Below are 26,164 nucleotides of genomic sequence, written 5' to 3'. Positions count from 1 at the left end.
AGGATGGGCTAGCCTGGTGATGGTTATTAAAGAGGGCACGTTCTGCATGGAGCTCTGGGTGTTATACACAAACAGTGAATCATGGAACACTACATCAAAAATTAATGATGTAATGTATGGTGATTAACATAACAATAAAAAATTAAAAAAAATAAAATGACTTCCACTGAAAAAATTCTTAAAAAAAAAAAAGCGGCTCATAAGAATAGGTATCTCAAAAGCAAGGAGTCAACAAAAACATACCATCCAAACACTTAGCATGGCACATCACTGTTCTTGTCTTTAGGGTTACAGAAGTTTGGTAAGTTTTGAATGAATTTCTGTGCAATGTCCAGGGTGGAAGCCTTTCCATCACTGATTCTTACTTAATCCCATAAAGTTCTCCAATGCAGCATACTCCCCTAATAGCTTCTTCATCCTCCAGCTTCCTTTTGTCCTCCAAGAGTGACCCAATCATTGGAACCCAGACTCACTCAATTATGATTCATTGCCACGTGGGCCTGGTGGATGTACAGGAAATCCCTCTCCTCCTCACTGTCCAGTTGTTGTCTGCTTTCTCCATCTTTTGCTCTGAGACAAGAACTGTTGACCTTGCTCTGATTTGGCAGAAACAAGACCAGTAGAAGAGTTCTGGACTATTTCAGATTTCCCTGGCAGGAAAGAGGGAGAAAAGAAACCCTGATAGAAGAAAGTGTAATTGCTATTGTATGGTATTATCTCCATATCCCATAGCAACAAATCTTATTATATTTTTTTCTTATTTAAACCATATTCATGAAGGTTTTATTGCTAACTTGATCCAGATGACTGATCAAAGCATAGTTCATTATTGCCACCTTGCTAAAATATTTTTAAAGGCAGTTTTAATATTACACTTTTATAGCTACATATTGCCATTAAGCTATTGAGTCTATTACTAGTCAATCAAGGATTTTCATTTTGTTTCAAGAGCTCCTTGGATAAACTCTTCAGAAATGTCAAAGAGATGGAGTATATGGCACCTTTTCACAGATGGTGTTCATCAGGGATTTTAGTTAATGGATAAAGTTTCAGTTTTCCGTGGTTGACTTTTGGTGCTAACAAAAGTATTCCAAAAGCCCCTGCTTTTCTAAAGGCTAGGGGATAGTAAGGAAATGAATCCCATAACACCACCAAACCTTTTATTCTTAATGAGGTAAGTAACCAGGGACATGGAGTATTTCACCAGGTCCATTTTACTAAAGAATGGAATATATCTTGAAGAAAACCAATTCAACTTTTCCAACAGCTCCAAAACTATACATTTAACCTACTCTCCCACTCCCAAGAACAGCAACCAAAAACAAATATACAATAAGAAGAGTTAAACTATCACATGAAGAGTTATATACTCAATTGGCTCATCATAGAAGCTAATTATGTACTTTTCCTTCACCTGTTCTAAAATACTCTATACCCATTCTGTTCATTCCTTCATATATCCATACATTTATTTGACACACATTTACTTACTACTTACGTACCAGACTCTGTGCAGATGGTGAGTACAAGGGTGATTCAGACATAGTGCTTCCCTCAAGAGAATTTCAACCTAGTGGTGGAGAAAGCCAAGAAAGCAGGTGATTATGTACCATTCACTGGGATAAGTGTCAAGATGGAAGGGGGCTTGCTTGGAGGTGGGTACGGGGTCCTGGGGAAGGCAGTGGAAGAGCACCTAATCCCTTCTGAGGCAGGCTTAGGGAAGGCGTTTCTGGAGGTGATGGTGTTGAAGCTAAAATGGGTATAACTTGGGTGAAGGGAGAGAGGATGAAGAGCATGACAGGAACAGAGAATAGCACATCCCAGGGATGGAGACACGGAGCATGAGAAGTGAGGTTGGGAGGTGAACAGCAAGCAGTTGCCCTGCAAGAGCTCTATAAGCTGTGGAGAAGCTGGGGCTCTTTTCCTGAGGGCAGTGGGGAGTCTTTGAGGAGCTTGAAGTCAGGAACTAACAGGGGTTCATGTCACTCCGGCTATAGATTGTGTTCAGTGGGAGGCAGGAGTGCAACGGGAGAGCTGTTAGAGGAGTCTTTCACCCTAGAGAAATAAGGTGGCGCCTGGAAGAAAGAGGAAGTGGAAAATGAAATCTGATTAGAGATGTCTCGGCAGTCATGACATAATATAGATAAAACAAACGTAACACCTGTCAGCCAAAGGCAAACCTGTCAGGTCAGCAGTTTGATAGACACTGAAAAGGAAATAAAAATGGGCTTCAGCACATTGCTAAATGAGTCTGTGAGTTCCCAAGTGTAGTGCTGTGGAAAGCTCTCCCTCTATCTAACTCCATATTAGTTTTCCTGGGACTCCAGTTATGACTGCCCAGAAGAATAGCTGTTTAAGTCTCTGTGATGGGCACCTCGTGTATCTGTCAACTACAGGGATATGAACCATTGCGCACAGAGTCACCTGGTCAGCGTGTCTGGAGTTAGTTGAACAAATGCTATCCTTGTTACAAATTTCTGCAGTTTTTTTCCATCGATCTTCAGGGAGTGTTATTCATGGCTTCTTATTCTTCCAGACCATTCTTGGTTTGTTAGGAAACCAATATAATTGGGTAAGGATGAGAATAGTGATGTAGATTAAAAAAAAATAAGAGAGATCCATTTTCAGTTTGGTGATTAAGTGGGCTGGATTGGTCAAACTTTTTTTAGAGAAGGAAAAACTAGCAACCAGCCTGTAAGAAATCGGTCACAGTTTAGGGGATATGTTACAAGCAAGATAAATAAAAATGGTCTAGAGTATCAGGCCAAACTCTCATTATTCATCTCTGTTTCACACTCTTCTCTTCCAGTCCAGACTAATCAAAAGAAGCCTCTTCCGCTCACAATTGCTATGTGTACATTTCCCCCAGATCTGGTATTCACATGAACAACATGGTTTATTTATATTTCAGCACCAAATTGGAAAGATGACATCATTCATTTACAGTCTTCATCCCATGACATGCCTATTCTCCAACACCTCATTTCAGCAGACACATTTAGGACTGCATATAGCATCTTGTTTAGCTTGTACATTCTTTTATGGGATACAGTTCAAAGGTAGGGAACTTTAGGCTTGTTGCTGGTAAGAAAATAATCTCATAAAATCACAGGAGCTTCCCCAAAGGATAAGGACATTATGATGTTTACAATAGCAGAGTTATTATTTGTTCATTTAGGCTTCATCATTCAGTCCTGGTGAGCTCCTTCCTTCTTGACCATAGCAGGTCTTACAGCTCCCTTCAGGCTCTCTGAGTTCTATTAGAAGAAACAATTTCAGATTTATTAGTTCATGAGTTCAAAAGTACAGACTCCTGACAATACTGGAGTTTTGGGTGTGAACACTGAATTCAGAATCTTTTGTACAAGGGCAGGCTGAATGAGGGGACTCTCAGTACTTGGTTGGCAACAGCTTCAATGACCTGCTCTTTCTCACAAGCTATAACTTGTCCATTGGGTCTTCTGATGCTCTAAATAGACAGGAGAAGGATGAAAATGCTATCAGCTGCCAAATGTTGCCTGAGATTTTTTATTTAATTGTTAAGTGGATCTTTCTATTTTTATTGTTTTTATCCATATATATGCATTTTTTTCTGGGGACTTTCAAATATTGTACACATTTTGCAAAATGGAGTACGTTATGAGACATCCCCTGGCAGATAGAATTGGGACATGAAGTGTTTCCAAAACTTAGCAGAACCAAAGCATCTATAGGAAAGCTGTTTCTACCTGATAAGCTGTTTGCCTCTTCTGCTAGCAGCATGGCAAAGAGTAAAGGCTAGAGATTAAGAATTGGAAGACCCAGGAAATCTCCATGTTCTATGGAAAGAAGGAGACTCTGGGGGCTGAAATCTCCGCCTTCATTTTCTAGCTGCAAGGGAGGATAGTAATTATTCCTCCCAGGGGAAGTTTGAGGATAAGTTAGATTGTAGGTGAAACATACTACAAGAATATACTATGTTAGGTCCAGAATTATTATCAGAATATTATTTATGTTATATGATAAAATTCCAACCGGTTGGAGGCTCTGCCATGCCAGCCTTTGATTTCCAGCTCTCTTGAAGTGCTGATGGCTCACTGTCATCTTGGGCCACCAGTGGGATTGTTATGGCAACTCATGAGATGTCCTCAACTCTCGGTGACCTTCCCTGGCTAAAAACAAATGTGCCGTCACCTCTAAGATGGCAGCATCCCTCACAATTCTGGCCCTTCTTTCTCTCAGTTCCCTCACTGCAGCAGCATGCACAGTGTATTTACATCTACTGGGCCCTGTTAGATTCTGGGGAGAGACAGGTGAAAGAAGCGGCCTCAAGTCTACCACCCGTTGGACAGATAGATCTGAGGTTACAGAGAGACGATAAGCAGGAGGTGCACGTGTCCTGGCATTAGGGGTGGGATCAGGAAAAGTTTCCCAGAGAAAAAATCCTGAATTAGCCAGACACAGAAGGTAGAGGTGAGGGAAGGTGGTTGGGGAGCTACTGCAGGCGGAGGAAACAACATGTATAAGAAGGAGAGGTTTCTTACTGTAAACAGCAAAAATAATAACAGCATTTGATTTTTATGGTAAGCCTATTATGGGTCAGGTCCTGAACAGACACTTGAAGCCCATCGGATCCCTTGCTCCCCACAGCGACCCCAGGGAGGGAGGCACCATTACTCCCATTGTATAGTTCAGGAAATTGAAGCTTACAAATAGTTAACTCTCATAAGATCATGGAACCAGCAAAGAGATAGAGCAGGAATTGAATCCACACAGTCTTCTCTCCAAATGTGTATTCTCTGCATTTCCTGCTTTCTGGGCTGGATATTTTTATCTGCCTTTTTCCCTCGTCTTTAGGCATTTTTCTCGATTCTGTGACCCTGTTCAGTCAACTCATTGCTGGTCTGTTTCTTGCCTTGCATAATAAAACAATACAATTGTATGTCCTGGGAATTTAAACCATGACACCTAGCTGCCTCGTGTGACAAACATAGTGGGACATAAATGACAGTGGTCAGCTCTTCCACATCAACTCTGCTCCTTTTGCCCAATTTCCCCAAAGAGCACTATCAGTTAAATTGTCCACAGAGAGCCCTTTCCTTAGAAGCCACCAGAGTGACAAACCTTCTCCATCACTACTTTTGCATTTGGCAGCTTTTGAGTGGATTCCTCTGCTTGTCTTGCAAGACCATTACTTGTCTGTAGTTTTGTGTCTCCACCTGGCCCTGTCCCATCTTTTTTGTCCAGGGCTTCCTTCTCTTGCTTGCTCTAGAGTGTAGGATGTGATTGTTGGCAGTTTCGTGATTGCAAGCTTACTCTGGATCTGTGTGATCGCTTGATAATGTAAAACAGAGCACCTTTGGGGATATGTCCATTTTTTCCCCTTTTAAGTCACATGGTGGGGGGGAGTACACTTACATCTTATGTAGGTCCAAGAACATAGTAGCTTCAAGGATGTGACAAAGACTCTTTTACCAAATGGCAGGGTGCATTCTTTTTTTTTTTTTTTTAAAGATTTTATTTATTTATTTTAGAGACAGAGCACAAGAGGGGGGAGCGGGAGAGGGAGAAGCAGACTCCCCGCCGAGCAGGGAGCCCGATGCGGGGCTCGATCCCGGGACTCCAGGATCATGACCTGAGCCGAAGGCAGTCGCTTAACCAACTGAGCCACCCAGGCGCTCCTGCAGGGTGCATTCTTTATTGAGTTTCCATTTAACTAAAAATGAAAACTTCTGGGTTAGTAACAAAAGGAGCCCTCTAGGTGCTATAATTATACCCTGAATCTCTTTGGCTGGTCTTCCAGCTCTTAATGGAGTCTTCTCTGCTTTTTGTTCTGCGCAGACCCAGAACAGAATGAAGCTGATGGCGGATAACTATGATGAGGACCACCATCACCACCATCACCACCACCGATCTCCTGGGAGGTCGCAACATTCCAATCACAGGCCCTCTCCCGACCAGGTCAGTTTCATTGCCGCTTACCTCCAGGACCCCTTTTACCCTTTGGATATTTTAAGATAAAATAAATAATCCTCAAGAAATAATAAACAGCATAAAGTGATACGTCCTTTGAACTGAAACTAATAGCTTTGGTATTTATTTCCATCACTCAAGGAGTCTAAATGTTTTCCTTTCTCCTTCCTCTTTAAGGTTTTGTCTGTTCTTGTTTATGTTATGCATTTTCTTTCCTCCCCTCCTTTCTATTTTCATAGATATGAAGTCTATTGCTGGCTCAGTATCTAATAGTGGGTTACTTTGGAATGTCTCTTTCAGAGTTTTAAGAGAAAGCACTTTGTTTCCATGAGCTTGGCAACCAGAGAAGCCTTGAGTTTGCTGAGCACTTACCTAGAAAATTCCTTAGTGATGCAAATTAATGGTGGGCTAAAACAACATGAAGGGAAATCAGTTTTGCTTGCATTTTATCTGGTGAAGTCAAGGGGTCTGGTTTATTTGATTTGGACCCTATCTTCTCCCTTGACTAAGTAAAGCAAGTGAAAAGATGGATTGACAAAAACAAAAATCTCCTGTGGTCCTCAATGATATTTGCATTCACCCACCAAATATAAAAACTGTTGACAGTGCATAGGATTAAAACTCCTGAGGGTGAACATCATAGAAATTATGAAACTAAATGCAAACTAGCAGGTTAATATAGTCAATGTTAGCAGTATTTCCTCCTTTATTGTACTATGAGCTTCTTGTGTGTGTGATCCTAGTATAACTTATACAATAAATTTCAGAGGGATGGGGCCATAGGTAATGGAATAGAATCATCTGGATAAGTGTGAATGCCTTTGTTATATACTTCTGGGTATGTGAGGGGGCAGGCTTACTGGAATTACCTGTGTAAAGAGAGGTTTAACTGTTTGTTGGAAGAGGAGGTGCTTATTATTCTCCAAGATGTTTTTCAGATGGCTCTGTTTCCTATGCACCTCATGTCACTAGTATCCCAAAGGAGAAGTTAAGATTGCAAGTCTCCAAGATGTTTTACCAGGAGTACAACTCCAGGGGGAGCCATTTATATAGAATGCAACATAAGAAATGCTCCCTGGAGCTGTACAGTGAAGTAGCTCCAACCCAGAAGCCCCCTGCCCCTGACACCCAGCTTCGCCCTACCTTGTATTGGGAAGCATTTGCCCTCAGAGACCCCAACACTGCAGGTGTTCATATAGGACATCTAGTTTTCTGAAGCCAGGTACAGAAAGGCACCAGTTCATGTTATTAGCTTTCAAAATGGTTCTTAATTTGGCAATGAGCAAAGTAGAGAGAGATAAATTTCATGTCATTATCTTTATGCCTGTGGTTTTGCTTTGATTTCACTTTATTTTTTCAAATCTCATCCCTTGCCATTACCACCACCTCCCCTGCACTCACCCATCCTAGTGTACCTGGCATCCTACTAATGAAACATCTTCATTCTTGGTCTTGGTCCCTGCCTTTTGGCACACTGCCTTTTGCTCCTTGACCTTCTCCCAGGAAGGGTAAATGTGAGGTTTTATTGGTGCTAGAAGGCCACCCTGGGCTTTCTCCCAGAGAGATAGGAGCAGAGAGCCCTATAGAGGCAGAAAGAACGATTTGGAGCCCAACTGGGCAAGGGATTCACACAAGGACCTTCTGAGATAACAAACAGGTTTGTTTCATGACAGAGACACATATGCTAATATGTCCTGCTAGAAACTGGACGCCAGATCAAATTTATCTGCCTGGTGAATGATATTTCTCACAAAAGCTAGTCTCCTGCTACTTTTCCAGAGATCATTATTAAATACAAAATAGAGGTCTTGCTGGCTTGGTTGACCCTCTTATGTTTGTCTGCCAACACTAGAGGTTGTCGTAGGGCAGAAATCATTGCTCAAAGGCAATGCCCTTCCCAGAAGAGTTAGCATCCCTTGAGAAGTATCTGGCTAAGATGTGTCATCAGGACTTCTGGTACACCTTTGTCATTGCTACTCTTAGGGGGATGGTAATGGTCTTCCACTTTCCCATCCTTCATCTCAGTGACCACTCTAAGTAACCCATTGACATAGAGGCAGATAACCTCATCCTCTTCTACAAGTGAGAAATTTAGGCCCTGGGAGGGGTGGTGGTGGACTGACCTGAGTCCTGCTTCTGGTTATTTGCTCACTCAGCTAATACTTGGAGCACATATTCCATGCCAACTACTACCCTGGCCTTGGGAAAGAACATGATGGACAAGACAGAACCCCTGTCTTCAGGGAGTTTGCTCTCTAGTCTGAAGACAAAAATCCAGGTGTCATTCAGTTTTTTTCTGGATCATGTCAATCAGAACATGAATTGAAAAGATAGTTATGACTTAACTAGGGGCCCATGACTTAGGGAACTCACTCTACAGTGGAGTTCACCTTGAAAGTGACATACCCTTGACCAGAAGGATAACTTTGCATTTTTTTTTTAAGATTTTATTTATTTATTTGACAGAGAGATAGCTAGACAGGGAACCCAAGCAGGGGAAGTGGGAGAGGGAGAAGCAGGCTCCCGCTGGGCAGGGAGCCCAATGTGGGACTCGATCCCAGGACTCCAGGATCATGACCTGAACTGAAGGCAGACGCTTAACGACTGAGACACCCAGGTGCCCCTAACTTTGTGGTTTTAAACTGGAGTCAGCAAAGCTATAAGGCTTCCTTGCTACACTCTTTCAATTAGAGAAAAGAGAATTGACTAAGAAGACCTGCATGAGTAGGTTGACTCCAGTTATGGAAATGACAAGATCCTCTGGGCTGGTGACCTTTTTGACTAGGAATCTCAGGTCTAGGATAACCATACCCTCTGTTATAATCACCAACAGCTCATATGCTAATATATGGGTTGTTATAAAACTAAGTTCCAGAATGTCACAGTCATCAGGAGGCTGGGAAGTCTTTCCCAAATGTTTACAAACTCTATATATAATAGTGCAAGCATATATTCTAATATGTATAGAGTGGAGCTACTTCTCAGGAGAAAGTGACAGCCTTATGGAGACAGCTTAAGAGTCTGAACAATGGCCTGATTTGGATGGGATTTAAACTAAATGCCCGTAATGTACCCGTGTTAACTGAACTGACTTAAAGGGGAGAGGTCTCTTCCAAGGGATTCCTGACTTCCTTCCAGCCCTGACTTTTCCTATGGCCTGAGGGTTGACCAACAATATCTTCTGGAAGAGGGACTACAAAATGTTGCCATTGTCTCTTGAGCTTTATTAAAAGATCAGAACACATGAAAATAAAGAAATATAAGAAAACTAGTCACTTTGCTACTTTTCCAGAGAAATTCGTTTTTCCTTAGGAAATTCAATTTAAGTATTGCTGGGCACTTGCAGAATTAGATTCTTTTTCCATTTCTTCCCTGTCCCTTTTTCCTTCACTATGATTTTGCTTTCTCCTCAGGAGAAACTGAATCCAAGGGTTATAAGTCTAGACGAGCATTTCCCAAAGTAACTTTTGGAACATTAGTCCCAGGAGGAAAGTTTTGAGACAAAGATTCAGTGAGTAAAGAATTTGGGGAAAATGCTGCATATCATAACTCAATCTTAGAGAGTCTTGGTGCAATTAACAGATCAAAGGATCTAAAAAATCATATAAGAAAGCTCTCCAATTTTATTTAATCCAGCATTTCCCAGACTTATTTGATCATAGAATCTTTTTTCTTTTCTTTTCTTTTCTAGTAACATCTGTGCTCTGAGAAATACTGTTCTCAGAGTATCAGGTGAAGAAAGAGACTACCCGGTTTAAAACATAGCTGATCCAGTTTCCAGCAGTGTTTTTCATCAGAAGGTGGAGATTTGAGGCAATTTCTGCTATGCCCTATATAGCAGAAAATGAGAATGCCTCTTTCATTCATTTCTTGGGATACCTTTTTAAAGGCTATAGTGTCTGAGAATGAGTTATCCCACCAAAAATCCAGTAATCTGAACTAAGGAAACCATTATAAGGCTGAGGACCCAGGAAAGCAAGGATAATCGTAAATGCACAGCCCCTCAGAAATTGAAAATGAATGTGATGAGGGGAAGGGACAATTTGGAGAACACATAAGAGAAGTCAGTAAGATGTGGCAGTCCAACAGCCTAGACCCTTACCTGAGAAAGGAGCAGGTGTGGTACTTGGAGGCCTACGACCCCATGATGGCCATAGCCATTGAAATGTCCAAGTAGGTCATTCAGACAAATCCTAGTAATAATACCTTAGGAAATTTTTCAAACCAAGAGGCGGGCACAGATATTTCCAAAGCGAGACAACAAATGGTTCCCAGGACACAAGCTGCTGATAAGCTTTGAGGAACAACAAAGACCAAAGAATAAATGGAACATGCTGGAACCACACTCGTGATTTTATTCTCAGTGAAGTGACCAAGATTGATTTTAGAAAAGCTAAGTGGAGGGCGCCTGGGTGGCTCAGTTGGTTAAGCGACTGCCTTCGGCTCAGGTCATGATCCTGGAGTCCCTGGATCGAGTCCCGCATCGGGCTCCCTGCTCGGCAGGGAGCCTGCTTCTCCCTCTGACCCTCCCCCCTCTCATGTGCTCTCTCTCATTCTCTCTGTCTCAAATAAATAAATAAAATCTTTAAAAAAAAAAGAAAAGCTAAGTGGAAACTCAACTTCTCCCAAATGCCCTCTGTACCTGTCACTGGTATCTGTTATTTTGTCAAAGGAGCATCTTTCTTTGCCATATCAATTATGTCAAGTCTTTTTACTATTTTCCAGGCATCATATGATTTTTATGGTCCCAGGAAAAATCGTATTTTATTAATCTCCTAATGGCTTCCAGATACGAAGAAAAGCATAGCATCGGAGTGAACTCCACACTCCAGCCAACTCAAAATGCCAGGCCTCGTTCAGGCTGCCCTTGGGCATCCAAGACTCACATTCCTGTGCCTGGGTCTTAGGGTGGACTTTGGGTCTTTAAGGACCTAGATCTCACTGCTTTTTTGTGCAAAATGTGCTTCCATTTGTTAAAGCATCTGCCACTCTGATTCTAATTTGTCGGGGCCTAAATGGCAAAATCCTAAACATTTTTTTGTCTGGAAACCTCAGAATATATGGCCACGTTCCAAGCCCAGAATTTGCTTCTCTTCTCTCTCCCTCGTTTTTGAATGTAACTGCTCACTCACAGGAGTTGAGAAGCTCAAGGACTTTTGATTAATTCGAAGACTTTCAGATCCCATTTAAAATTTAAATTTCACACTTTACTTACAGAAATCCTACTTATAAAGGAGGGCTACAGAGTCCAGGAGCATGGAAGCATAACACTTACTAAATTATTCTGGTAAAAGTTGGCTGAAATTTATGGTCTATTCATACTCTGTTCCATATTGCGAAGTATATTCACACCTGTCTGGCCCATAGTAGGCACTCGATAAATGTCTGTTGAAGGAGTTTTTCCCTAAGTACCTTTGGGAAATAGGATGGGCAGATGGAAGTATCCCCATTGTACATGTAAAGAAACTGGAGCTCGGAGATGTTAATTATTCAGAGTCACACACCTGAAAATCGACAGACCCAAGTTGAGGTCCCGAGTCTCTGAGTGCAAGCCTCTTTGGACGTCAGTATGGATGTATTTACACAACCACGTGTATTAAATATGGTTGCATGGCTATAATATCAGCTTTTTTCTAGAGTGCACATGTGCTGTCCCCTTTCCCACTGAATTATAGTAAATTTTATCCTATTTTGAAGTATTTTCCAAATTTGAAAAAAAAAAAGTCGTCTCCTCAGTTCATCTTTCCATTTCCCCCGGCTCCCATTGTCTTTATTTATATTCTTCCATTATGTGACTTTATCCTTTCATTTCCTCCCATTTCACCTGTTCCCCTTTACTCTTTTTTTTTTTTAAAGATTTTATTTATTTATCTCAGAGAGAATGGGAGACAGAGAGCATGAGAGGGGGAGGATCAGAGGGAGAAGCAGACTCCCCGCTGAGCAGGGAGCCTGATGTGGGACTCGATCCCGGGACTCCAGGATCATGACCTGAGCCGAAGGCAGTTGCTTAACCAACTGAGCCACCCAGGCACCCCCCCCCTTTACTCTTTATTCTTGCTGAACCTGTGCCAGTGAAAATGCAGCTTCCTGCAATTCTCCCACTGCCGTGGAACTACCAGAATGAGGTCCTCAAGCAGTGGAAAGCATGGTACAGAGAGGGAGGGGCATTGCTCTGGGTTACAGAGGGCCCTTAGCAGTGGACTGCCAGGACCCACAGCCCCTTGCTCACTGACATATGAGTGTCTGCACATCCAGGGCCTGGGACAAGCCAGGATCCCAGAGCAAAGCAGAGAATGCTTCCTTGGGCCAGGAGCTGGTCTCAGATCTGCCAGGGCTTGGGGTGTCCTTTAAGGTAGTGACCTTACTGTGGGAGAAGCTGGGTTTTCCATTTTGCATCCTTAACTTTAGGGTGTCTACTCTGTTCATCTATTCCCAGAAACTTGATTGCCTTAGTCCTAATGTTGCTCACTCCACTTGGCAATTTCCAGAATTTGTCTGCAGATGCAAATAGTGAACTTTGGTTTTTCTCTGTTGCTCCCGGTTACTGTGCGGTCCTGGCACATGTTGGCTCTCAGCTAAGACTGGAGTTTGTATGACTAGATACATTTCAGAGCACTGAAAGTCAGAGCACTGACTTTCTGCTGAAAATGCCCATTGAATTTTACTTGAGACACGTGTCATTTTCCCATAAGCCATCAAATAACTTGGTCACTAAAGAACCTACATATGGCCTTCTTTTTGAGCAATGTCTATGGGACAGATGTACGATTGTATTTTAAGACATAACGAAATGACCTCAGTGATCCCACCGATGTTGACTGTTACCTATGCTCTGCTTCACAGAGGTTACAACCCTTGCTACCTTAGTTTTGAGATTTCTGGTCCCCAGACATCTCCCCTCTTCCCTCTTCTTACAGACAAAAAAGCCGTAAGTAGAGTTAGCTCAAAATAAAAATGGGGTTCTTACCCTCTTGCCCTCCCACCTCTGTCCATGCTACACACACCTGAGCCTTAGGTACCTGCTCTCAGATAGAATTAGTCAGTGTTCTGCAGAGCCTTCCCATAGCAGGGGAATGTCTAGCCACCCCTACAGTTAGTTCCTCATTGAGGTGGTGGCCAGAGGCCAGTGACAACATTTCCAAACTCCAGGTGTTTCTTACCCCAGATCTGTGAGGTAAAAGTCTCCTGCTCTCCTCCTCCCCCTCCTCCTTCTCCCAGAGGCCTGCATTTTATGTTTGGTCAACAAGGAGTTGGTAGAGTCTCCTTGTCCACCAGGAGAATGAAGCTGTCACAGCAACCCCTCCCCAGGCCCTGTTACTTCTCAGAAAGCCAACTCAAGGCCCTTGGATTCCCCATTTGCCCACAGCCCCTCTCTGAAATGGTGGACAGGGTTTGTGATTGATGCCCTGCTTGCCTTGTACTTTCACCAACAGATTAGCCAAAGTGCAGCCCTTTGAATTCTAACAAACAGACAAGGGGTTTAACTTGCTCCATTGCCCTCTGAAGATGGATTCTGTATATAGAGTTGTTATTCCTAGCTTTTGCTTAGTGAGGAAAAAAAAAAGAATTTATTTTATGTTTTGAGGTTAAATGAATGTGGGATAAATGTATACATAGTGTCCTGTGTGTATATATGTATGTATCGCTATATGTCAGACGAACTGAGGACTTTTCCACATATGGAAGAATTTCTCAAGATCATGTTTAACTGGAAATTTCTCTCCTTAACTTCCCCTGAGTACATGTTTGAATATACATTATATATACATATATACGTGTGTGTGTGTAAATACGTTTTCATGTTTCCTACATAGAAGAAAAATTAACTACCATATATCAGAGTTTACTAAAGTATAGTTACAAAACAACAGAGAAAAGCAGAAATTTTGAGTCCCCTATGACAGTAACCTAACAAGAAAAGTTACACGTCTTCAGTTTTTAATATCAGTTTCCCATCCAAGCTAGTATCTCTGAAGCTGGCCTGAGTAAGAAACGATCAGGTTTTTTACACTGCAAACCTAATTTCATGGCCCACTTCTTGGATGAGGCCTTGGGTTTTGGCTTCATGTAGGGATGAAGGCTTCAAATTCAAAAACCCATGAAGAAGTCTTCTGTTGGGCTGATGTTGACTGGATGGGAGAAGGGTTCAGAGATTTCAGCTGTTCCCACTATTGGGCTGGTCCTCTCACAATCGAAGCCAGAGATATCCTGGGATGCATTTTGAAATAAATTTTGCGAGCCATTTGTCTCTTTCCTTTTTTGAAAAAAGATAATTAGAAATTAAAAATTGAGATATAACACATGTAGCATTATATTAGTTTTAGGCACATAATATAATAATTTGATACCTGTATATATTGCAAAATGATTAGCAGAATACGTTTAGTTAACATCCACCACCACACACGTTACAAATTCTTTTTTTCTTGTGATTACTTGCCTCTTTGCTGATACTCCTTTTATCACAAGTGGATTGGAAGACGATGTGTTTAAATTAAAAAAAAAAAACAAAAACAGATTTTTAAAAGTAGATGAAATAGAAAGATAGCTCAGATGTCACTTTTCTTTATCCCTCAAAGACTATTAAAAATCCCCAAAGCTACTAAAACACAAGGAATGAGTGGTTTCTCACCATTGGGAAACAAAGGTGGCAGTTTATTTGTTTGCTTGTTTTTAAGAGCAGCAGCTCTGGAATGATCCTGCCAGGGCTCTCTGTGAGGCCACAGGTAAAGAAGGAAATGAGGACCAACGTCTGAACTGTTGTTGGGGGAGTGTTTAACTCTCCTTCCGCTACCAGCAGTTGTGAGCTCACCCAACCATCATGAGCCATAGGAGAGCAAGGGAGGTGGGGTGACAGCCGCTGGGAAGCTGGCTTTGCAGATGAGCAGGTTGTTACCAAAGCTCTTTAATCTGGGTGTGATGTTAATTCCTGACATGTAAGCACATGAGGACAGGGTCTGATAAACCCTGCCAGGTAGGGTCTTCATGCATGGGAAAAAGGCGGAGCTGCTTAATGCGGCAGCATCCTCCTGGTAGAAAAGGATTTTTGCCTTACAGAAGCTTTGAGCCTGTTGAAGATTTCAGTCTTACTCTATTTTGGGTCAAGGTTTTGTCTCCCCTTTTACTGATTCCTTAGTTTTAAACCTTGTTTGCAGTATTAGGGTTTCATTAAAAGATTTGTTGCAGTATCTTTTGAGTCAACAAGGGTTTTTCAGACACAGCCTGCACTCCCCAGCTAGTAGATGTAACTCATCTTGGCAACATTGGAGGGTTGATTCCTTTTCAACTTGCCGCTTTAATCTAGTCACATTTGTCTAAGAGCAGCCCATCGGCTCCCCCGTGGAAAGGGGGTGGCCAACCTTGAAACATCTGAAAGCAGAGAGATCCATTTTCTGTTGCTAAACACCACTGCTCCTCTTTTTTTTTTTTTTTTTTGAACTGATGTCATAAGGATCATGTTTGACTTACCCACACCAGGCACTTGCAGCACCCTGAAGATAACGGAGCAGCACAGGGAAAAGAACTGGAAACATCTTTTCAACGTACACCGCTCACACACCAGTTCTGAAACTACCTTATGTACACAGTAATAGCTCTTTAAAAATTGGTTCAGCGTCTCTATATGAATGATCTGAATAACCTCCAGCTGGGAACAACCCAGAGATGCTAAAATGTCTAAGGATGAAATTTTATACACTATTGGGTCCTTTTTACACATACCCTTTTGCCTTTGGCCTTAGTGCAATGTCAGATAATTTGTTACAATAGTAGCAAACTATCAGATGCTACCAACAGGAGTGGTGTGCCTAGTTATATTTGTATATGTTTGTAATATCTACAAAGTGGCTTAATTTACATTCTCCAATTTAATTCAGTCAGCACCCTATGAAGTTTCAGGGTCAGGATATGATCCCATTTCTTTTAGAGACAGCTGAGGAAGTGATGAGTCAAGAGGCTAGGGGATTTGTTTGCCCACTAGCCAGAAAATGGCAGATCCAGAGTCGTGTTAAAAACACAGTTTTCACTGTATTTAACAAAGCCAAGTGTTAATGACTGAGGGATGAGGGAGCAAATATAAAGCCTGTCTCCACCCTCACCCCTTTTTTATGACTATCTGGCAATGGCTCAGCTTTTAACAGATGTTGACTTTGGGCTCTGAAACAATATTGTTGGCCAACGTAGAGCCTTCCAGCATTTCCATCTACAGCTGGGTGTCTTGCATCTTTCAGCTGAGAGATCTGGTGCCATGCACCAAGGACTGGTTTGTCAGAATTACTTTTGCTTAAAGGAAATAGAAAACTACTTTCTTCAAGTTGCCCAACGATGAAGCCCCCCCCGCCCCACACCAAATCAAGAAAGTTCCTGAAGATACTTCACTAGACGTGAAGGAGAATCACTCCCCCCCGCCGCCACACACACACACCTCTGTTATATTCTCAGTGGTTTGGCAAAGGACTCAGATGATTGCCCGGCCTCAGGCCCTGTGAGTTGAACTTCCTGAGAAGAACCAACCCAGACTGCATAGGCTTCCAGTCTCTACCTCTTCCTTGAGAAACACCCCAGTGTTTTTTTTTAAATATGAACATCTCCTGTCGAGTTTCCCCTCAGCCAGTGACATTCAGCTTTCACCAACTAGGGTTAGAAGAATAAACCAGGGAAGTGGCTAGTGCAGTGCAAAGGGGGGAGCCATTCTTGGGAGAAACAAGTAAACACAATCTTGGCAACCCTAAGGAACTCTGGAATCCAGGCAGCCTTCTGTCTCAGAGGAGTTGAGTCATTCAAGAAAAGCAAGAACTGATTCTATATACTTACTCATTTGGAAATAGTTTGTTAAATTCCCACATCTGAGGCATTGTGAGGCAGTGTGAAGTGAGTGAAGGCTCTGCCTTTTCCCTCAGGGACCATGAAATTGGTTGGGGTGCTGCTGATATATGCCCACACAAGTGCAGGGACTGTTTGCATGTGAGGTTCTCTTTCTTCCAAGAGCCAGAGAGACCAAACCTAAGTTGTCCCATCCAACTCCAACGAGGACCTTCAACAGCTTGGAAAGAGGGCAGAGCAAAGTCCAAAGTACTTCAGAGCTGAGAAAAGCAGAACCGACAAATGCCTTCAGGGTTAACATGAGCTCTTCTTTCTGTGGCTTCGGGGTTCACATGTCAGAAGGGTAAACCTTTGTGGTCAGATAGACTGGAATTTAACCCTGACTCCACAGCTCCTAGCCAGGTGTACTTTGGTGAGCTACCTGATCTTTCTTCCTGAGCCTTCTTTCTATGTCTGCACAAAGAGCCTCCCAACACCTGTGTCGTGAGGCAATGGTGAGACTTGGTGAAGAAACACAGAAAGCTGTCATGCCCTCTAACCTTGCACAGGTCCTAATACCTGCTGGATCTTTTCTATCCCAGGTCAGAAATAAGCTAACATTTATATTTCAATGGGCACAAAGAAAGTATTTGAACCTAGATAGGACTTTCTTCTTCTTTGGGGGGAACTTGTCTGCAAATGGACCCACAGGCTGTAACTAACACAGATCATGGAAGAGTTTACAGACATTCCTGACCTCATCACCTGAACAAAGACATCCATCCGCAGGCTAAGCATTATAGGAGGCAGAGGAGGTGGAAAGCAGGGATGGAAGGTCTCCAGAGGGAAGATTTGGACTTGACCCTGAGAGTAAACTTACTAGTGCCCTGACAAGGCTAGGTGCCCCTGTTTTCCAGATTCATACCCATTTTTTTTCCTTTGCACGTGTGTTTGTTTTCCCCAACTCTGGCCAAGCCTGCAGTTGGAAATGCCAAGAGGAGCTGCTTTGGTTGAACCCAGACACAGGGCACATCATAAATCCCATACTATAGTCCCGCTTCCAGGACTTGTGCAGCCAAAGTTAGCAGAGTCCTGGAGCTTGATGTTTCCAGAAAGTGTCAGAGAAGGTATGGACTGAAGTGGGGGTAGGGGGAAGTCTGGTGACTGTCCATATCAGACCCTGTTATAACCAGGACAATCTCTTTGCATCCCTTCCCCCAAGGAAGCCAGGGTGAACTTTCACAGAGACAGCTAGCTGAATTCTCACAAAGGCAGTGGGCTGATTTGCCGGTGATGCTTCCATCATTTCACTCTCATTTTGAGCTAGGACAGGTGTGATAGTAAGGTCCCCATTAGGAACCTAGTCCTCCAATTTCAAGAAAAAACCTGGCTGTTAACTCAAAGAGAATTGCAGGTGTTTTTGAAAAAAAAAAAAAAAAATCCAGTGATGAGCTGGGGCTTGCCAGCTGACTATAGATAATACCTGAAAATAAAGACCAATTAAAAGTTTACACTGGGCCTTTTATCATACCATATTATAGAGTTCCTTCCCAGAGCTTCTTTGCTGGGGCTAACAAACGCCCCCCCCCCCCCACAACAGGAAGTCACCTGTCTTGTCAGTGATGCCTCATCCCTTTGCCCTTAGATCTTGTCATCAGCATAGCCCTGTGAGTAGCCCATCTGGTGAGGAATTTTGTTTTATCTTAGTATTTTGAGAACCCCATTAGGTCCCAGCATCTGGGACTGCAGGATTTCCATCAAGGCTTCATATAATCTCTGGAGCTATAGATTCATCCTGAGGTTATTTGATACCTAAGCCTCCCTACTCTTCAAAATTTGCTGTTTTGTGGTCACTGTGCTCTGGGCTTCAGCCCACCTTGGATGTTCCCATCCCCAGATGCTGTGGGAAAAAAGCCTATGGATGACGGATGGAGTAGAGGCTTTCTTCCCCATCCAGATATTTTGGCGACTCCTGGCACGGCAATCACTCAAGAAGGACATACAGGGGAGGTAACACCAGGCAATATCCAGAAAAACCACTGCAAAGTAGACTTGGAAACAGAAAAACAAGGAAACAGACTCCCCCAGACCGGATAGCTGCATTTTGAAAGTCCCAAGAATTTCTAAATAACTTGGCATGAAGCTAAGGATCAAGTGACATTTATCTGTTTCTTATTTTTTGGCCCCCAAATTTACATTTCTGTGCAGTAAGATTGCTGAGCAAATTAATATTTGCATACAAAGTTGTAAGCAGTGCAGGAGTTAGACAGCTGTGAACGTTTGGAAATACTTGGAGCTCCCCCTCTGATTAGCTCCTGCATTTTTGTTTTTTATTCCCCAAGCGGACACTCACTCTGACCCAGATCACTTGGTGATTAGGGTCAATTCATGTTTAAGCTTTGAAGATTAGAGAGACCAGAAATGGCCACCACCTCCCTTTCTATTTTCTGTTTAAAACTTTCAACTTTAGAAACAAAAAACCTGAAAAAAAATGCATAATATTCCAAGTTCACTAAAGGAATTTATCCACATTTCTGCCATGTTAAATGTTAGCAAAGTTTATATTGGACTGTCATATTTCTTTACTTTATTCACCAGCATACAAGACGTCGATCTCAACATCTGGTTTTTAATAACCCTGGACATCTGGGAGCTCCTTTTTAATCCTGTGGTGGACGAGGCACAGTAGTGATATTGGCAGTGTATATTTTCAACCTACAACTCCTGTCTGTTTCAATCATAATTAATTACCACTTTTTAATATATTTAATTTGCTAAAAGTCATTTGCACTAGACCACATTTCACTGTTAAGAAAATCGTGGTAGATTTTGGTGGCAGTGGCTTTCTTTTTTTCTTTCTTCTTCAAAATTTAAAACCCTCTCTGAGTGGATTTGAAACAAACTAAATGTATACATGTTGTTGGGTTTTAAATGCAAAATGAAATAAAGTGCTCTGCAAGGAAAGTGATTTCACAGCCATTTAGAAGCGGTCAGTAGGGGCTGTGGGCTGCATTTTAGGGAAAACTTGTTTTGTTTTGTGACTTTGGCAAATCATAGCATCGCTCTGTGCCTGGAGTTTTCCTACAGCAGTGACTCTGGGGATCAAAAACCTTATAATGAAAGCTAGGGCTTCCATCCAGAGAAATACACTACACACATACCCACAACATTCTGCTTTGAATTTCAAGGGATGGCTAGACCCCTGGAAACCCATTTGTGGGTGCCCTAGAGTCCCATGCTGTAGACTTGCCTTCTTCATCAGCATAAAAAGGAACATTAACTTTGCTTTTTCTCCAGGAACTGAGAGGAAGTTTAATGAATGTAAAAATATATTATTTCTCAAGTTAGGTAGGGAAAAGAGAAGTTTATTGCCAGGAGCAATTGCTAGATTGTATAGTGGTTAATAAACACAGATAAATTATACAGGAGAAGACCCATTTAAAATGATCAATTGTACCTTATTTTTTTTGCTAGAATAGTCCTATCTAAACTGTCAATGCAAGTTCACACTGAGTTGTCCACTTTGTACTCAGGGCAAATCACTTGGTGGACTCAAATCAGTTGGGGATTGTTAACCCTTTGTGGGCCATAGATCCCCTTGGCAGTCTGGTAAGCTCTGGTTCTCTTCTCAGAATAATATTTTCAAGTGTGCAAAATAAAATACACAGAAATGAAAGGAAACAAATTATATGAAAACTCACTTCAAAGACCACAGATCTGAATGCTTGAATAGATGAAAATGACCTTAGCCTATTGGCGAGATTCGATTGAACTGTATGAAATTGCTGTTTTTCTAGATCAAAAATGGTGAAATATTAGCATTTTTATATGATTCAAACAAATATTACAACAACTTACACAATAAGAATGGTGAGAAATGATCCAAGTTATTTTGTTTCCTGTTCCTGGTTTTCAAAGCAAAGAAGCAAATCATGGCAAAACCTAGTTTCATTGGGGATTTATTAAAAGACACAGCTCCCAAATTATGTGTGAGATCAGGATATGAATGAACCACTCAGTCTTCTACACTTTGTTTCAATCCTTGTGGTAAAAAGTGAGAATTCTTGTTCAGAACAGGACCTCAGGATGGTAGATTTACTTCTGTCTTCAAAGATTCAATTTCTCTGCCTATTGGCCACTTCACTAAGTGAGGAAAGTGGCCAGAGCCATTCTGGAAACATTTTCAACAACAAGAATCCAGACCAAATAAGTTTCAGTTTATCCATAGTTGAGCACAATTCTAAGTTAAACAGAATTCTCTTTCTACAAGCATTGTACTGAATTGAAAGTTTACTCTCTTCTCTTTGAAATTTATTTGATTGCAAATGTATAATCATTCCATGGCGTGCACATCCTCTTTTATGCTGAGAGCAAAATAGAACCTGACAAATCGAGAAGATCACAGCATGTTTGAGCCTTTGTGAAATAACTGATGTGAATTATCGCATGCTGCAAAAGTTTGTTCCACCCAAGTAGATGGAGTTGTGTTTTTTTTTTTTTAATTCTTCTTCAGCCTTTATTGATACTCTAAGCTTAAGAGAAATTAAGGGTATTTGATTACTATAATTACTTCTCTGCTTACTTAAAAGGTTTAATCTACTCCTTAGGCATATGCAATTCAGATTGCATGCTTTCCAAAAATATAATCGTCTGCTAATGTAGACTAATTTTAATCTTCTAATCCAATCTTGACACAGAGTCAGAGCTGGGTGGGTGGAATGTTTTTGTGTGGGGGTTGCCATAGATACAAAACTCGGTTATGTATTTGACAAGCCAGTGATGTGGAACTTAAGTTACTATAGATTTTTTTTTCCCTCACTCTTTAAGATTAAAAAACAAAGTGAAGATCAGTGTGCCTTTCCAGTGCATCACGGTGTAACTAACCTTCTCTTCTTTCATTCCGGTGCTCCCCTCCTCTCCTCTCCGTGCACCTCCCTACCCGGGCCGGCCACAGGATGACGAGGAGGGCATATGGGCATAGCCGGGCCTGTAAACCAAAGTTCCAGTTTTGTTTTGAGGGGTGAGAAACCATCTTTTATATCATTTTTCTTTTACAAATTGCATTCTGGTGTTGTATTGTACGTGTGCTCAATTGTGTTCGCTGATGTTTGTGACCGTGCCCCATGTCTGCTTCTGTGTTCTGTGACCATCGCCCAAGAGCCCCCTCCTTCCTACTACCCCTTCCCGCAACCACATTATTGCTCTGCCGTGTTGGGGCTGGGTTGAGCACGATTCAAATGTTTCTGTGTTATTTAAGATGTAAACTGTGCCCTTGCTAGGATTTATACTCACTTTTTAAAGGCATGATTGTGGACTCAGAAATTGTCACAATTCTCCAGTAGCGGTTTTCAGCCAACTACTTGCTTTTACCAGATATGCCAGTGTGGTGTGACTCTCATGTCCTTCTGGTTGTGTCAAATGTTTGGCAAGGAATAAGGAAAATAAAACTGTATCTTCGTGGAGCTGAGACTATCATCTCTGAGAAGCCCATTTAAAGGATTGTACTATCTCTTCTGTGGCAGTTTTGAAGAAAACACAAGGATCAAGGCATAGTAATGGTGAATGGGTAACTGTATCTCTTTAAATGAATTAGAATAGAAATATCAGTATTGGCAGGTTAGTGGCCTTCTATCTGTTTTTGTTTTTGTTTTTGTTTTTTTTTTACAGTGGTGCTTCTACGGAGCTTTGCATTTTAAATTTAATGCATTGCATTTTTTTTCAGAGGGTTTTGCTCTTTTGAAGTCTGATTTTTACCCATTAAGAACCCACCCTTTATTTCTGTGTTATCTGCATTATAATTGAATAGTGGCACATGTAATTACCACAAGGCTATAAATGGAATGTTGAACTCTAGAGACTTGCTGCTGAGCATCACACCTCTTCGGGATACTGCAGGTTGTTTAACAAGTCATAAACTCCCCGGAGTTGAATATACCTATGGTTCCATAGAATATGCTGTTGAACTTATGACACTGTAAATGCCATTTTGTTCAGAACAAAGAATGTGGTCAATTGTGTGCTGTGGTGATTTTTTCTGGTCAAAAAGTACTCAATGTGCGGTTCTTTTTCTGGATCAAATATGAAATGTCACAAGTCTGTGATTAGAGAGGCAGTTTGGGGGGATAACTTAGCAGGTGTGCCCTTCCCCAAGCCTTGCCTTCATATTGCATGATAGTGGTGCTTCAGGCAAATTTTAAAACAGTAACTGGTGTGGTTTTCCTGCAAGTGACAATTTCATTGGTGCATTTCACTGCTTAGTTAAACCTCTTGCAGGTCCCACCAATGCCTCAGATGGCTTTCTCTGGTCCTGTGGAGAATTAACACAGGGGTTGATTTTCAGATACCTGGATCCATTTGCTGCAAGTAGAACCTGTTTCCCAGTCACATCAGACTGTCTATCTCCTCTCTTCTCGCTTTCCTGGGCAAAGGGGAAAACAACACCAGAACCAACTCTTCCAAAAGGAGAGTGGTTCCAGAGGGAAGCTTGCAATGTGAAGAGGTGGGGAAACCAGAAAAATCCCTAAGGTCCAATCTGAGAGACTCTCTCCCTATCTAGAAAAAGCTTTAAGGGGAACATTACATTTATTTATGCAGAAAAGCTTAGTACACATGTCACTTGACCTACAACAACATTAAATAAGAAATAAAGGTTTTATAATGTTAAAAAGTAAGTATGTGAAACGTGCCCATAGCATGCAGAGATGGGTAGGCAAAGGAAGGCTCTAAGAGGCTGGGGGTGGCCTTGAGAAGAGCAGGTCCTACTTGAGGCTCTTCCATGAAGCTCTTTCTTCTGCCATCGTAAGTGTTAGGATGCTGGGCTGTATTCATGTCTCCTCCTGAATAATGAAGATTTTTATTGTTCTTTTGCAAGATTCACGATATCTACCCTGCCATCGCCTAAGATAGGACCTGTGTTGTCATCCTCAGTGTAGAATTGGTGCCAAGTCTCCTAGAGAAACTTGCTTTGTTCAAGGCACATGGAGACAGCGGTGTTAAGCCCCTACCCCCTTTATTCTTTCGTGAATTTCCCCAAGCACCGTGGACCCCAGAAAACAAATGTCTTCTGAAAATTATTTAATATATAGTCCTACTTTAATATGTTATAATAAATTTTATAGACTTCTGAGGAAAACTACCTATCTTCCTTTATGACTCCTTTAAACAAGTTTGCTCAGATAGCCTCAGGCTTTTAAAACCATAGCTTAAGGATTTAAATAATGAGATACTGGGGACCTTCCACTTTTGAACAGCCGTTGCATGTTTTGTGTCATATTACAATCTGTGGGCCTAAGGAGACGTTAAATTCATAACTAAAGATGGATAATAGTGACACATTAAAAATTAACTGTTTTGAATATTTTAATTTATGGCCCTTATAAAAGAAACATCACAAGAAGTTATTTTACTAGCCATCAGTAATATGCTCATAATAGCATCAGAAGTCTGTGACTTGAATCTGGTGTTTTGGTGCTGAAATGAATCACAGTTTAGGAAAAGTCGCTCCAAAAATTACAACAAATTGGAATTAACATAACAACCCTGACAACTCCTCCTTCTTTTGCCACTTCCAGACACTAGCCCAGGCATGATTTATTTGTCTCACTGTGATCATTCAAGGTTGGTGTTTTCTGAGAGCAAAATGAACTGGGGAAAGTTTCTTTTCTAAAGAGTTTCGACAGTCCCTGGAGCTAGGCTTTCTCCCCATAAACCTCACACCCCAGCCCAGCCTTATCAGCGTGTGACCTGTATAAGCCACAGAACCCCAACCTTAGAAGGGCTCCACTCCTGGTCTAATGCTTTGCTGTCACTGTCTTCAAGTTGTTAATAATTTTTGAACATGGGGCCCCACAATTTCATTTTGCAGTGGGTCGCACATTTTACATAGTTGGTGCTGCTTGAATTCAACATATATCCTATGTTCTGCTTCCAGCTTCTCTCTACTCTCCCTCCCTACTGGCTCATCCCAACTCCTACTTTCCTATGCGTAGAATTTACCTTTGGCTTGTCTTATTTTTCTGGTTTTCTTGCAGAGACTCTGTAGGGTCACATTCTCCAGCAAGTTGTTGCCCGCATGGGTATCCCTGCAATGTGTGTTCAGTCATTGTCCTCTTGCCCTCTACTTTTGATTGTGAAAATGTGCTCTTAGAACCCTTACTGCATTGGGGCACCTGGGTGGCTCAGTCGTTAAGTGTCTGCCTTCGGCTCAGGTCATGATCCCAGGGTCCTGGGATCGAGCCCCGCATCAGGCTCCCTGCTCGGCGGGGAGCCTACTTCTCCCTCTCCCACTCCCCCTGCTTGTGTTCTCTCTCTCGCTGTGTCTCTCTCTGTCAAATAAATAAATAAAATCTTTAAAAAAAAAAAAAAAAAAAGAACCCTTACCGCATTTTCTATCTTGCTTTGCAAAACAGAAAAAGCAGCAGCTTAAGTCTTCATTATTTTCCTCCAGGAAAATCCACTTGATATGGCAATCATTTATGTCAGCAAATAACTCTTCATTTCCACTGAATGGAAGTGCTTTCCTTGGACCCCCAAGAGGTACTTTGTTCTGTGAACATTCAATGAGGCAGAGCAATGAGGGACCAAATCTAGGCACCTTGGGAGATCCAGTGCCGCACCTGCCATGACATTTGAACATTTGAGCTTTTACTGTGAACTCTCATAATGGAGCAGACATTGAACACAAGATCGTGTTTACTTCTTAAACCACTAGAAAGGAAGAATTCTTTTTAGATTGAAAACATATGCAAATTTTTAGGGCCTGATTCATAAAAATACAGATGTGGGCATTAACAAGTTTGGCAAAGGGCCACGATGCTGGTAGGTGCATCTTGTTCAAAATGAAGAATTGTAGTTCTGTGCACGTGGACGCTGTTACAGGAGGGCAAGTATGAATCACAGAGCGCTGAGACACGAGGGAGGGTGTTTTTGTTTTTGTTTATTTATTTGACAGAGAGAGACACAGCGAGAGAAGGAACACAAGCAGCAGGGGTGGGAGAGGGAGAAGCAGGCTTCCCACCGAGCAGGGAGCCCGATGTGGGACTCATCCCAGGACCCTGGGATCATGACCTGAGCCGAAGGCAGACGCTTAACGATTGAGCCACCCAGGCGCCCCAGCCCCATTTTTTAAAAGATTTTCTTTTTTTCTTCTTTATTTTTTTTAAAGATTTTATTTATTTATTTGACAGAGAGAGAGAGAGACAGCGAGAGAGGGAACACAAGCAGGGGGAGTGGGAGAGGGAGAAGCAGGCTTCCCACGGAGAAGGGAGCCCGATGCGGGGCTCGATCCCAGGATCCCGGGACCATGACCTGAGTCGAAGGCAGACGCTTAACGACTGAGCCACCCAGGCGCCCCCAGGACCCATTTTTTAAAAGATTTTTCTTTTTTCTTTTTTCTTTTGTTAAAGATTTTATT

The 26,164-nt window shown here is 42.0% G+C and overlaps 1 protein-coding gene across 3 annotated transcripts in view; it reads left to right on the top strand.

Annotated features, from left to right (window-relative positions):
* Positions 1–26,164, top strand: part of LOC145721489 (ERC protein 2-like) — a 286,427-nt gene that overhangs the window by 106,641 nt on the left and 153,622 nt on the right. For all 3 annotated transcript variants that reach the window (XR_014145191.1, XR_014145190.1, XM_081819308.1), the window contains exons 3-4: positions 5,821–5,940; positions 21,707–21,772. Coding sequence is in view for 1 of the 3 variants with exons in the window: in XM_081819308.1 (XP_081675434.1) it covers positions 5,821–5,940; positions 21,707–21,733 (147 nt within the window). In the remaining 2 variants the exon portion in view is untranslated. The remainder of the gene's footprint in view (positions 1–5,820; positions 5,941–21,706; positions 21,773–26,164) is intronic.

Source organism: Leptonychotes weddellii, chromosome 1 (genome assembly GCF_054177405.1).
Source record: "Leptonychotes weddellii isolate Sample4059 chromosome 1, ASM5417740v2, whole genome shotgun sequence".
In the NCBI taxonomy this organism is placed as follows: Eukaryota; Metazoa; Chordata; class Mammalia; order Carnivora; family Phocidae; genus Leptonychotes; species Leptonychotes weddellii.
The sequence above is the reverse complement of the archived record's forward strand: the minus strand, read 5'-3'. Positions and strand labels throughout refer to the sequence as shown.